This window comes from Neovison vison, chromosome 2 (genome assembly GCF_020171115.1).
Source record: "Neovison vison isolate M4711 chromosome 2, ASM_NN_V1, whole genome shotgun sequence".
Classification (NCBI taxonomy): Eukaryota; Metazoa; Chordata; class Mammalia; order Carnivora; family Mustelidae; genus Neogale; species Neogale vison.
In genome coordinates, this window is record NC_058092.1 from 24,689,134 (window position 1) to 24,703,683 (window position 14,550).

General features: G+C 47.7%; 1 protein-coding gene across 1 annotated transcript in view; it reads right to left on the reverse strand.

The window, feature by feature from the left end:
• Positions 1 to 230: 230 nt before the first annotated feature.
• Positions 231 to 14,550, reverse strand: part of YARS1 (tyrosyl-tRNA synthetase 1) — a 39,457-nt gene continuing 25,137 nt past the window's right edge. The window contains exons 7-13 of the mRNA XM_044237710.1: positions 13,743 to 13,878; positions 12,950 to 13,035; positions 5,297 to 5,432; positions 4,146 to 4,243; positions 3,106 to 3,299; positions 2,292 to 2,433; positions 231 to 1,072 (exon numbers count right to left, since the gene is read on the reverse strand). Of these exons, the coding sequence (XP_044093645.1) occupies positions 962 to 1,072; positions 2,292 to 2,433; positions 3,106 to 3,299; positions 4,146 to 4,243; positions 5,297 to 5,432; positions 12,950 to 13,035; positions 13,743 to 13,878 (903 nt within the window). The 3' untranslated portion in view covers positions 231 to 961. The remainder of the gene's footprint in view (positions 1,073 to 2,291; positions 2,434 to 3,105; positions 3,300 to 4,145; positions 4,244 to 5,296; positions 5,433 to 12,949; positions 13,036 to 13,742; positions 13,879 to 14,550) is intronic.

Here is a 14,550-nt window from a genome sequence, read left to right on the forward strand (position 1 = left end):
GCCCCACATCGGGCTCCCAGCTCAGTGGAGAGCCTGCTTCCCCCTCTCTCTCTGCCTGCTGCTATGCCTACTTGAGCTCTCTCTGTGCGTGTCTCTGTCAGTAAAAATAAATTAAAAAAAAAAAAAAAAAAAAGTCCAGGATACAAGGGCCTAGCCTGGGTGAGTGGTCAAGCATCTGCTCCAAACTTGTGTTCCTACAGCCCGGCTTGCAGACAGGTCCCGTCCAGACATTCGTGTTCGGACTGTTTATTTGAATTCATGACAATGACAATGATTCTGATCCTGATGCCTTATGAAGTAGTACCCCTTGCTCTGAACAAAGATTCAGGCTGTGCCATCTGCCTTACTTCTGATATTAACACACAGCTGGTTTAGGGAATGTCTCAACCCAGCAGGATCAAGGGAAAGAAATGGCAGCAGAGCCCCACGGGCCGGGCCTCAGGGTTGCCAGGCACTGGGGAAGGCTGCCCACTGCTTGGTAGACCGCTAGGTTCTCTGTTTTCCCCTCCCTTTCCTTTTCAAATCCCACAATTTCCTGTTGGGGAAAGGCTGTAATTAGCCCAGTTCAGGCACCAGATCCCAGACAGAGGCACAGCTGCTGGGAGAACTCTAGGAAAACACGGGAACCAATATTTTTCCAATTAGAAGGGCTGTGGCATAAACCTTGTGTATGAGTTCTATTGAAACCAGATTTCTCCGGTCAGCTGCCAGGGGAAGAAGGTAAGAGTGGAGACTCCCCGTGGCCGCCCCGCCCACATGACCACCCTGGAGCTCAGGCTGGAACAGGATGGTTCTGGATTCTAGGGCGGCTGAGCTCCGGCTTACTGAGTTCCACCCCTGATAACGTCCCCAACTTCCTGCTTTGGTGTCCTGGGAGATGGGTAAATGGGCATAGGACAGAGCAAACTGAGACAGCAGATGACTTGGGGAGATGGGAGAAGGGAGCAGGATGCTGGGGTAGCTAGCTGATGTTCCCCCCTTTCAGCGATTTACAGGAGACACACCCCAGCTTGGTCATGAAGTTGGTTTGCTTCCACTGTGCGATGCAGTCATCAGAGGTTTTAAAGTCAGCCTGCACAGAGTAAACAGAAGCCATGAATGAATGGGGTGGTGAGGGGAGGCGTGGACAGCCCTTCCCCAGGGTCTCCTGTGCCTCTCTCTCCACTACCAGCAAGCCTGCCCACCTGAGGCATTTAGTTCAGGAAAACGGTCACGAGTAAGTGCAAAGAACTATGTACCAAGACAGCAGCGTTTTCCAATAGTGAAAACCCGAGAACAACTTCCATGTCTAACAAGGTTAAATAATTTTGTCACATTATGACAATTACGATTCACTACTGCACAATCTGATCACTGCTCAGTATTTAAGAAGACAGGGAAGTTTTTCTGGCATCCAATTAAAGAGAAAAATAAACATATGGTGGGACTCAAAACTGTAAATATACTACCTCCCTGCGCTGAAGGGGTCCACAAAGAAATAATCACTAATGCTATTTCCCAGGAACTAGGTGTCAGGACTATGGATATTTTGTCTCCTTCATGTTCCCTATACTTTGGATGGTTCTACATTGGAAGCCTATTTTATAGCCTGGAAAAGTAAGTGATCCAAAAAAGCAGCCTGGGAAAGTCAGAGAGGAGGGAGTGGGTAAAAACAAGCCTGCCACACGCAGGGCGAAGTGACAGGTAGAAAGCACTCTAAATGCCCCCCAGACATACCCTGGCTAAGCCAGGAAAGGCGGGATTAATAGGGAAGGTCACACGTATCGTGTCAGCTCCATGAGGAGAGGAAACAGTGGCTGCTTGTTTCATGATGTAGCCCCGAGCTCCTAGAACAGGGGCTGACATACCTATCAGGGGCTCAGGACTTGATGAAGGAAGGAATGCATTTAGGGGTCGCGGGGACACGCTGTGTTAGAGTCCATGCCCCAGAGGGCAGAGAGAGAATGAATGCTCCAAGACCAGGGTGGGGTTGGGGGGAATCCTGGCTCCATGGCTTCTAGGGACCCTGTGTGGTCTTGGCAGGTAACCCGCAGATAAAACAGGGGTAACGCTGTGCTCCGGACTGAAGATCCCCCACACAGTGCCTCAAGGAGTCTGTTGGGGCTCAGTCCCTGTGAGGGTTCCCATGCTCTGCAGGTGCCTACCCCCTCCCCTCCCCAAAAGGTTTGGATGGAGGAAGGGAGAGGCACAGAGGCAGGAAGGGCGGGGGAGGGACCAAGGTGGACTCTGGGGAGTCTGGGGACCCAGTCTAGGCGGCCCAGGCAAGAGAGCGGGCATGGCCAGCTACTGACCTGCAACTTCTCAAAGACTTTTTTCTTGGGCTTGAGCTCTTCGTCTGGCTGGCCCTTCTCGTAGCCCTTCACGAACACTCGCTCACCAGGAGCAGAGCCTGCAGGAGGGTCCAGAGGCTCCACCTGGCGGGTCACCCCCTCTCTGAGAAGACACACAGGATGAGGGAGGAGTGAGGCTGTGGCCCGCCTGCAGCTGCTGTGGAAGCCAAGGCCTTAGGGCCTCTACGCAGGGGCCCTCAGGGCGGAGCTACTGGGATGGGCTGACCTCGGCTACCCCGAAATGCTGTCTGGAGAGAGACCCAAATCTGGGCTTTCTGCAGGAGGAAGCAGGACATAACAGAAGCAAGGCCCGATCGGCCAGTCGGAATCAGGTAGGACTCCTGGCTCCGACTCTTTAACTGGGAGAGAGCCTCCGGCACATGCCTACTGCTCCAAGCCTCCGGATTTCTGTCTTAATAAAACTGACTTTAGGGGCACCTGGGTGGCTCAGTGGGTTAGGCCGCTGCCTTCGGCTCAGGTCATGATCCCAGGGTCCTGGGATCGAGTCCCACATTGGGATCTCTGCTCAGTGGGGAGTCTGCTTCCCTCTCTCTCTCTGCCTACTTGTGATTTTTCTCCGTCAAATAAATAAATAAAATCTTTAAAAAAAAAAAAACAACAACTGACTTTAGGTAAAGTGCATTATTTGCAGTTACGTGTCCAGGAACTCATTCCTTCATCTTTTGGACTGGGTCCTCAGGGTTTCCACCTGGCGTGGGGAAGGGCGTTGCATAGGCCCACTCCCTCCCCCTCTCCGCCCCCGGTTCTCACTCACGTGGAGGCGCACAGAAGCATGCCTTGGGACTCAATGCCTCTCATCTTCTGGGGCTTCAGGTTGCACAGGACCACCACCAGCCGGTCCCGCAGCTCTTCCTCGGGCACGAACTGCACCAGGCCGCTCACCACAGTCCGAGGCTCGGCTTCCCCCACATCAATCTTTTCCACATACAGGCTGTCTGCATCCGGGTGCTGCGCGAGAGGTCAGCCCGGATGGGATCATAACGCACTGGGTCACGGGCGGCACCAGGGAGCCCTGAGCGCCATGGTGGGCACCACTCCCCGGCACAGGCTCCTCAGGGGCCCCTGGAGCAAACTCTCTCCGGGTCCCAGATAGCAGACTGGAGGATGGGTCGGGAGGGTTCATTTTACTGTCTGCCAAGAGGCAGGCTTCGAGTAAAAGGAAGGGCGAGCAATCTCCCCCAGAGGTTAAGTGGCCCGGACCTTCTGGGTGGCGACCATTATGGCCACACACTGCCCCAGCCTGGAGAAGGCTGGAGGACAGCGCTGGCCTTGCCATCTCAAAGAGCACCCGCAGCTACCTCAAAGTTGTTTCCGTAGCTGGGTCTATGCTGTGAAAAAGAATGCTGGTAGAGAAAAAAAAGTCCACAATGGTCCCAGGTCCCTGGATGCATAACCTTTTCCTCTGGGGAAAAAGGAAGTCCCTCTCCCTTCCCCATTTTCAGGGGTGTGTGGGATAGGACAGCAGGATGAAGTGGCTGATCTGAGATAAGGCCTGCAGCTAAGACCAGACAAGCTGGTACAGACCAGAGGAGTCTATGGGACCGGATTTAATGGATAAGCAAGCTCCCTCTGACTAATATCCTCCCCCCACCCTGAGTTCCTGGCTGTGTCTGGTTGCACAAGGTCCAGAGGCAGCAAAGGGAAAAGCCTGACACCTGCAATGAGGCACCTGCGTTCTGACTTGCAATGTGACCTCAGGGACGTAACTTCTCATCCCAGGCCAGGTTTCCTTCAGATGGAAACAACAAACGTGACCCCATCTGCCTCTCTGGGATGTGGTGAAAAATGAGTTACCTTCTCCACACTAATGATTTTCCCCACGCGGATATCCAGCCGGGACGGGATGACCTCCTCTGGTTCTGAATTCTTGGCAGGGCCTTTGGCAACTGGCTCTGGGAATGAGAAGAGCCCCAAAGGGTCAGAACCCTCCTTCGCCATGACAGGTCAATCGCTGACACACCCACTGGGAACATTAGCAGGGTTTCATGTAGAACCCCAGAATCTACCCCTTTGGTTGTATCTTTTCTCTTTTTGAAGTCATCTCTACACCTAATATGGGACTCAAACTCATGACCCCGAGCTCAAGAGTCGTAGGCTCTACCAATGAGCCAGCCAAGGGCCCCCTAGTTGTATCTTCCTTAAAACAGATCAGCAGAGCACCTGGGTGGCTCAGTGGGTTAAGCCTCTGCCTTCGGCTCAGGTCATGATCTCAGGGTCCTGGGATGGAGCCCCACATCTGCCTCTCTGCTCAGCAGGGAGCCTGCTTCCCCCAGGATCTGCCTACTTGTGATCTCTGTCAAACAAACAAATAAAATCTTAAAAAACAAAAAAAACAACAGGATCAGCAACCTTTGAGAAGTGACATGCCAGATTTTCATCTATTGTTTCCCTCAGGTATTAGCTGGCGGGGAGGAAACGGGGCGGGGGGCAGTAGTAGCTTGGCTACCTTTAGGTGTTTCCATTTGTGCTCTCCACATACATTTATTGAGTTGGGAGAGTCACACAAAACCATCCATGTTGATATCTCAGTGTCATGGGTTAAGTGGATAGCCAGCTAAGAGCCAGTCAGAAGCATACGGAAAGGAACTGGGCAAAGCTGAAGGTGAGCTTCCCTAAGGAGCTGTGCAGGTTCTGAGCAGCTCTGTTCCTTCATGGTCTAACCCAACTGCTCCCTTAACTGAAGGACTGAGCGAAGGATCATAGTACATGTCTCACACCAGTGGACTGGGACAACAGGATGTAATCACAGTATAGCCCAAACCTAAATCCCGATGACTCAAGTTCCATTCCAGAGGTCAATGGTCTAGGATATTCCTGCACTTCTGACCCCCTAGCTTCCCGGGCTCTTGATTTAAGACAGACCCTTTTCAGAAGCCCACCGAAAGGTGCTCTGTTGTGATGACGTCATGCAGCCCTTGGCCCCCGACCTCCTGGGCTGGACTTACTCTGCTTGGAGGGCTCTGGGTAGGCAGCGCTGGTCAGTTTCTTCAGGGCAGGGGTGTTAAACTTTTCCCGGATAGGATCCAGCAACTTGTTCAGGGCGACCTCCACAGAATTCTTCAGGTCTCCAGGATGTACAACCTGTGGAAGTGTGCAAATGGCCGGTGAGGGGAACCACCTGAGGGGGAACATGAAACGTCTGAGTCTACTAACGACAATGTGTGGTGTAGGGTGCCGCTGACCCTCAGAGCAGCCCTATGAAGCTGACAAAGCCAAGAGGAGGACACAGGTTCAGGAAGATACTCTTTCTTGTCCGGGATTTAGGTCTTTTGACTCTGAATTCCATCCTAACTTGAGGGATTGTATCTTATTAGGATTTATTTATTTGAGGGCGCCTGGGTGGCTCAGTTGTTAAGCAGCTGCCTTTGGCTAAGGTCATGATCCCAGGGTCCTGGGATCGAGCTCCTCATTGGACTCCCTGCTCGGTGGGAAGCCTGCTTCTCCCTCTCCCACTCCCTCTGCTTGTGTTCCATCTCTTGTTGTCTCTTTCTCCCTGTCAAATAAGTTCAACTAGATAGTTATCAAACCATTCTGAACACCTACAAACTCAACAGGAGATGGAGGAGAAGAGGGGCAGCAATTCTAGGAAATCTAGCAAATCTAGAAAATTGACATCTTTCCGGAAGGCAGGACAGGCGGAGAAGTGAATCTGAGGCAACATAAGGGAAGACAGACCATGGAGGGAGGGGCTGGCTCCCGGCAAGTGAAAGAGCAGTGGAGCACAAAATCGGAACATTTAGAAGTCTGCTCCACAGAGGGATGTCACTCCAGAGGCTAAGCCAGGTGTGGAGCCCTCATGGGGACAGTGTGGTCTCAGGACCCACGGGGACACAAAAAGACCAGGGGTCTTTGTCTGAGTGGTGGCAGAGCTCCCAGGTATCAGAGCAGGGAAGCCAGCTGCAGAGAGGGAGCTGAGGAGTGAGCTCTCAGCTCAGGGTCACCTTAAACCATGATCGAGGCATATTCAGGCCACTGCTCTTCAAGCAGGGACCCCACAAGTGGCAGATCCGGAGGGACCTCTTCCTCCTCCAGGAGGAGTGGCGGGGGAATGCGCGACAGGATCTGCTGGATTTGGAGACTGCAAACGGGGCCGTGCACCAGAGACAGAAACGCTCGACCAGTCACAGGCCAGGTGAGCTCAGAGTGCGGCCGGAGACCAGGGAGACGGGAGGGATTGACTGCTTTTCTCTGAGGTTGCACTGAGAAGTGGGGGGGCCCTGAGCTCTCGGCTCCTATGGGCCAGAGGCTGGGAGGCTGCCATCTTCACTCCTGTCCTCCAAAGCTGTATGGAAAGTGTTCAGGGAGCCCAAAACTGCAAAGATTACTTAGCCTCGCCCCTGGCAAATGTGGTGCAATTCCACTTCAGGCAAAGACATTTGAGAATCACAGCAACAGGCCTCTCCCCCAGAAGATCAGCAAGAACATCCAACCAAGACCAAGTTTACCGATCAATGAGAACTGCAGGATGCCAGAGCTAAGGGAAAGCAACACATAGAATTCATGGCTTTCTTCCCCATGATCCTTTAGTCTTTCAAAGTTATATTTTTTTAATTTTATTTTTTTCTTATTCTATTTTTAAAAATTTTCCCTCTTTCCTATTTTAACATTTCTTTTTTTTTTTTTTTAAAGATTTTTTATTTATTTGTCAGAGAGAGGGAGAGAGAGTGAGCACAGGCAGACAGAATGGCAGGCAGAGGCAGAGGGAGAAGCAGGCTCCCCGCCGAGCAAGGAGCCCGATGTGGGACTCGATCCCAGGACGCTGGGATCATGACCTGAGCCGAAGGCAGCTGCTTAACCAACTGAGCCACCCAGGCATCCCTATTTTAACATTTCTTAACTATTTTATCCTCTCAATATCTTTTAAAAAATCTTTTCTAATTTTCATCATTATAGTCACATTTTATCCCTTCATTGAATTTAACCTTGTATTTGTATACACACAGGTTTTTTTTTTCTTTAAAATTCTGGGATACAATTTCTTTTAATAGATCAAAATGTACCCTAAATCTAGCACACAGCTTTGTCCTAGTCTCCAGCCTGATCACATTCTTTCCTCTTTTTTTCCTTTTTCAAACAACTTATCAATTCTTTTTTTAGAATCTTTAAATTTTCATCTTTATAGTCATATTCCATCCCTTCATCGTATTTACCCTTATTTTTGTGTATATATAAGTTTATCTTTCTTTAAAATTTTGGGAGGTAGTTTCTTCTAACAGATTAAAATACACCCAAAATCAAGTGTGGGGCTCTGCTCTATTCACCAGTCATATATATATATCTATATATATATCTATATCTATGCATGCCAGAGCTAAGGAGACATATATATATATATGTCGTTGTTGTTGTTGTTCCCCTTTTCCTTCCAGTTTCGGGTCTCTTCTGATTTGGTTAGTACATATTTTTCTGGGGTTATTGCTACCCTTTTAGTATTTTGTTCTCTCATTCATCTATTCTTATCTGGATAAAATGACAAGGCAGAAAAACAGCATACAAAAAAGAACAAGAGGCAGAACCAATGGCTAGGAACCTAATCAATACGGACATTGGTAATATGTCAGAACTAGAGTTCAGAATGATTCTCAAGGTGCTAACTGGGCTCAAAAAAAGCATGGAAGATATTAGAGAGTCCTTTTCTGGAGAAATAAAATCCCTTTCGGGAGAAATAAAAGAACTAAAATCTAACCAAGTTGAAATAAAAAAAGCTATTAATAAGGGGAAATAAAAAATGTAGGCTCCAGGGCGCCTGGGTGGCTCAGTGGGTTAAAGCCTCTGCCTTTGGCTCAGGTCAACTAGGATTGAGCCCTGCATCGGGCTCTCTGCTCATCAGGGAACCTGCTTCCCTTCCTCTCTCTGCCTGCCTCTCTGCCTACCTGTGATCTCTGTCTGTCAAATAAATAAAATCTTAAAAAAAAAAAAAAAAGGAGGCTCTTACTGCTATGATAAACGACGCAGAAGAAAGAATTAGTGATACAGAAGACCAAATGATGGAGAATAAAGAAGCTGAGCAAAAGAGAGACAAACAACTACTGGACCACAAGGGAAGAATTTGAGAGATAAGTGATACCATAAGATGAAACAGTATTAGAATAATTGGGATTCCAGAAGAAAGAAGAAAAAGAGAGGCAGAAGGTGTATTGGAGCAAATTATAGTAGAGAATTTCCCTAATTTGGTGAAGGGAACAAGTATCAAAATCCAGGAGGCACAGGGTACTCCCTCTCAAAATCAGTAAAAATAGGTCCACACCCCATCATCTAATAGTAAAACTTACAAGTCTTAGTGACAAAGAGAAAATCCTGAAAGCAGCTCGGGACAAGAGGTCTGTAACAAACAATGGTAGAAATATTAGACTGGCAGCAGACCTATCCACAGAGACCTGGCAAGCCAGAAAGGACTGGCATGATATATTTAGAGCGTTGAATGAGAAAAATATGCAGCCAAGAATACTATATCCAGCTAGCCTGTCATTGAAAATGGAAGGAGAGGACGCCTGGGTGGCTCAGTTGGTTGGACGACTGCCTTCGGCTCAGGTCATGATCCCGGAGTCCTGGGATCGAGTCCCGCATCAGGCTCCCAGCTCCACGGGGAGTCTGCTTCTCCCTCTGACCTTCTCCTCGCTCATGCTCTCTCTCACTGTCTCTCTATGTCAAATAAATAAATAAAATCTTTAAAAAAAAAAAGAAAATGGAAGGAGAGATAAAAAACTTCCAGAACAAACAAAAACTAAAAGAATTTGCAAACACCAAAGCAGCCCTACAGGAAATATTGAAAGGGGTCCTCTAAGTAAAGAGAGAGCCTAAAAGTAACACAGACCAGAAAGGAACAGAGACAATATACGGTAACAGTCACCTTACAGGCAATATAACGGCAGTAAATTCACACCTTTCAATAGTTACCCTGAATGTAAATGGGCTAAATCCTCCAATTAAAAGATAAAAGGTATCAGAATGGATAAAAAACTAAGACCCATTGATACGCTGTCCAGAAGAAATTAATTTTAGGGGCACCTGGGTGCCTCAGTCGGTTAAGCCTCTGTCTTCCGCTTAGGTCATGATCTCGGGGTCCTGGGATCGAGCCCTGCATCGGGCTCTCTGCTCAGAGGGGAGCCTGCTTCCCCCTACCCCTTCCTGCCTGCCTCTCTGCCTACTTGTGATAAATAAATAAAATCTTTAAAAAAAAAAAAAAAGAAAGAAACTCATTTTAGACCCAAAGACACCTCCAGATTTAAGGTGAGGGGGTGGAAAACAATTTACCATGCTAATAGACATCAAAAGAAAGCTGGGGTGGCAAACCTTGTAACAGATAACTAAGATTTTAAGCCAAAGACTATAATAAGAGATAAGGAAGGACATTATGTCATACTTAAAGGGACTGTCCAACAAGAAGATCTATCAATTTTAAATATATATGCCCCTAACATGGGAGTAGACAATTATATTAACCAGTTAATAACAAAATCAAAGAAACAGATCAACAACAATACAATAATAGTAAACACCTTAGTGTTAGTAAAAACCGTTAACACCCCCTCACTGAAATGGACAGATCATCTAAGCAAAAGATCAACAAGGAAATAAGGGCTTTAAATGACACACTGGACCAGATGGACATCACAGGTATATTCAGAACATTCCATCCCAAAGCAACAGAATACACCTTCTTCTCTAGTGCACATGGAAAATTCTCCAGAATAGATCACATCTTGGGTCAGAAATCAGGTCTCAGTTGGTAGCAAAAGATTGGGATCATTCCCTGCAGATTTTCAGTCCACAATGCTCCGAAGCTAGAACTCAATCACAAGAGGAAAGCTGGAAAGAACTCAAATACATGGAAGTTAAAGGGCATCCTACTCAAGAAAAAAATGGGTCAACCAGGAAATTAAAGAAGAATTTTAAAAATTCATGGAAACAAATGAAAATGAAAACACAACTGTTCAGAGTCTTTGGGACACAGCAAAGGCAGTCCTGAGAGGAAAGTATACACCCATATAAACCTTTCTCAAGAAACAAGAAAGATCTCAAGTACACAACCTAACCCTAAAGGAGCTGGAGAAAGAACAGCAAATAAAGCCTAAACTCAGCAGAAGAGAAATAATAAAGATCAAGAGCAGAAATCAATGCAAGATTTATTTATTTATTTATTTTTATTTTTATTTTTAAAGATTTATTTATTTACTTACTTACTTACTTGAGAGAGTGCACGCAGGGCTAGGGGTCAGAGGAGAGAGAGAGAGAGAGAACTTGAAGCAGGCTACATGCACAGCATGGAGCCCAGTGTGGGGCTGCATCTCATGACCCCGAGATCATGACCTGAGCTGCAATAACTTGAGGGATTTTAGAGGCTGAACTTTTTTTTTTTGAGGCTGAACGTTTTTATTAATCAAATTCTTCTAGTCCCCCCATTCATGTTTTGAGCGGTGGCATGAACCAGGGGCTATTTACAGGCGGAGAAACACCCACAGAGGCAATCCGAGGAGATAGCCTTACAGGGAGCTGGGCGAGCGAGAAGAAAGAGCGAGGGCATTAGACAGACCAAGGCTAGAGTCCCAGCTGGCTGTGTGACCCTGAACCACGCACTTAACCCCTCTAAGTTTGGGATGCTTTACTCAAAAATTGAAGAGAATACCTATATCTCAGAGAGTCAGAATGAGGATTCAATCCTGTAATGTGGGTGAATATGGTGAGTGATGCTAGTACGCGGCAGGGGCACAGCCATTTGATTCTTCTTCTTGTGTCCCGTAACTAGTACTTTTATATCCCAAATCCGGCCCGAGAGTCTCCGCTAGATATTCTGAGGGGTTATCTCTTAGCTGTGGATACCTGTAATACAACAGTACCTCCATTTTTGCTTCTGATATTCTCTCATTTCTTTCGGAATGTTTAGTTTTTAACATCAGAAAAGCTTTAGACCTGCTCTGTCCAGTATGACAGCCGCTAGCCGCGTGGGGCTACCTGAGTGTAAAGTACGATTCAGTTTCTCAGTAGCACAAGGTTCACAGAAAGGCTGACCACACATGACCAGTGGCAGCCACGTGAGAGAGCACACCCTGAAGGTGTCGGCCCTCATAGAAAGTTCTATGGGCTAGTGCTGTTCTAGGCTTTTCTTCAGACCCACTTCTTCTATCCTTCTCGTTATTTCCACAGATCACTATTCACGGGGCTGAGGAGTGACATGTGGGTTTTGTGGCTGCCTCAGACTGCACGTAGAGGGCTTCAGAGCAATGGCTGTGAAACATCCAAAAAAATGGGCCTTAAGGGCCGCAGAGCTCCGAGGTCATGGAGACTTTTCCTCTATTTGATGTTCAAACCCTCATACCGTGTTGCCTGCAGGGGGCTTCTGGCCTCTGCCTGAACACCTCAGTGATGGGGACGTGAGGTCAGGTGAGGCAGCCTGGCCCACTGCCATCCAACAAAGGTTGCTGCACGGCTCTCCCTGATGTTGAACCTGAACGTGCCCCACCCGCAGGCCTGGCTTAGCCCTCTGGGGCCACAGGAATAAATCCAACCCTCCCCTGCAAGAGAGTCTGCCATGAGTCTGAGGAGCACTGAATGCAGGCCTGATTCCCAGCCACACATCCCCAGTTCTTTCAACTGTGCCTCTGCGACAAGGGTTTCGGTCTGTTCCCTAACACAGCTCCCTTCGGCTCCCCAACACAGCCCAGACTGTCTAACAAACCTCATAAAATTGAAGTCCAGGCCTGGAGGCAAAGCCCCAAATGTACTCACACCAGCGGAGAACTGAATGGACTCCCTGGTTCCAGACTCCACATTTTCCGTATCTTACAGCAAGGCCCCATTCACATTTCTGACAGCCCAGTCACACTGCTGATCCAACCCAACGTCAGAGCCAATCAAAAGCTCTCATTTCCTTCCCATATGCGCCACTATCACATCTTCCCTTTAGGACCTGGCCCTGCCTGGCTCGCCCACAACACTCCGCCAGTTTGTCAGACCAAACCACTTGGGATTCCGCACCGTGCTATTTCACCTTCCTGTGTCTGCGCACAATTTATTCCCTCTGTTTGGATGTCATCTCCTCTGCAAAGCTTTGCCCCACAGCCAAGTAATCACTTCCTCCCGTCTTCGCTCTGGACCACGTATATACCATCATTGCACAGCCACACAGCAATGATGTTTACTTACATGTCCGCCTTTCCTTCTGGACCTTGAACTTCGTGAGGATTTAATCCTCTGTGATGCCAGCCTTCACCGTGGTGCCAAACTCATGGGTACCCAGGAATTCTTTTCTTAAAGCTGTCTCTTGAGGTCAGCAGGATCCTCTATGCTGTCCTTTCCTAGGTGTTTCTTTTCTGAACTCTGACTTTGCACCTGTCCCTGAAATGCTTCACCTTGCTGGGTTTGGTCCCTCATTCCAGGTTAAATCCTTTGCAGAGTGATTAGGACACCAATATTGTAGCTTTGTGCCATTTGCTCGCCTAACCTGTGAACCACCCGAATCCTCATTAAGCCACTGCCCGTGATACACCGCCCTGGAGAGCATCAAGCGGAGACTTGGGGCAGGTGCTAGAAAGCTGGCTAGGCCAAGGAGAGGTCTGGCAGAAGGAATTTGGGGGGGATTTCTCCTCCTCCGGGATTACCTCGTCAGCGAAGTCCTTTTCCAGGTCCAAGTAAGAAGTATAGGTTTTGTTCCCACCCCACTTCTCATCTCGAAGGATCACAAACTCTGTAAGACAAAGGATACATGCCAACAAACTCATCGATAATGGCAAAGTCAGCAGTCCTAGCTCAAATGGTACGGATACTTGTAGTTTCTGTTATACATTTTCAATTTTTATTCTATCATACATTTCATTTTTTTTTTTAAAGATTTTATTTATTTATTTGAGAGAGAGACAGTGAGAGAGAGCATGAGCGAGGAGAAGGTCAGAGAGCGAAGCAGACTCCCCATGGAGCTGGGAGCCCGATGTGGGACTCGATCCCGGGACTCCAGGATCACGCCCTGAGCCGAAGGCAGTCGTCCAACCAACTGAGCCACCCAGGCGTCCCTCTATCATACATTTCAACTTTATTATATGATATATATATTTATATATCTTAATATTCTTAAATCAGATGAGCCAGCAACCCAGCTGGCACCCATGCTCAAGGGGAAGGATTGTGCCTTACATTTCTTTCGTCTTGCTCTAATTCGGCATGCCTGTGCCCACCCGCATTTCTACAACCGCCACCCACCTTGACACTCTGCTTAGAACCCAACCTGGTGACAATCTCATGGGCAATGAAATCACATCCCAAGTGCAAATGTACCCTGGTATATGAGAAGTCAGAGGGAAGCCTGAAGGAAGACTCTTAACCAACCCCAAGGATGATCACAGTACTAGCTCTGCTCCCTCCGCCTGGCCTCCGAGAAGCAGTCAGCGAGTGTCTTACCGGACTTGAGGGGAAAGAGGACATGCTTGATGAAGGACAGAACCCCATTGTTCTCCACATTCCCTGGCTCACAGAAGGCCTTCTTTAGTTTTTTCTTCACATCCTCCTTCCGGTCAAGAAGATCAATCTTGGACTCCTAGAAGCCACAGAGGAGAAGGGACCGCTTATGGTGGGGCATGAAATATGCTCAACTAATCTGTGTTTTTTTTTTTTTTTTTTTTAAATAGAGGTTTAAACATTAACAACTTTAATAAAAGCAGTATTAATCAGAGTCAAGAACCACTCACAATTTTGCCACCTGACAAAAATCACTATTTCAGTTTTCCTGTGTTCTTCCCAGGCCTGTAACATGCAGAATAGTTACAAACTTGCAGTTGGAGAACAAATGTCTACCCTTTGCTTTTTTACTTGAGACTATATTACAAGTATTTCTGAGGGGCTACCTAGTCTTTGTGTCTTTTTTGTTTTTTTTTTTAAAAGATTTTATTTATTTATTTGACAGAGAGAGGGGGAACACAAGCAGGGGGAGTGGGAGAGGGAGAAGCAGGCTGCCTGCGGAGCAGAGAGCCCAATGCAGGGCTCAATCCCCGGACCCCAGGATCACGACCTGAGCCAAAGGCAGACGCTTGACAACTGAGCCACCCGGGTGCCCCTTTGCTTCTGATTTTTATGCTGTATCACACTCCCAATTATCAGTGACAACGTGATCTCTGAACTGTTAGATTATGTTCTAATTTTTACAAATTATATACAATAGTACAATGAACATCTTTGCAGAGGTTTTTACTGTTTTTGTTTCTGCCTTCTC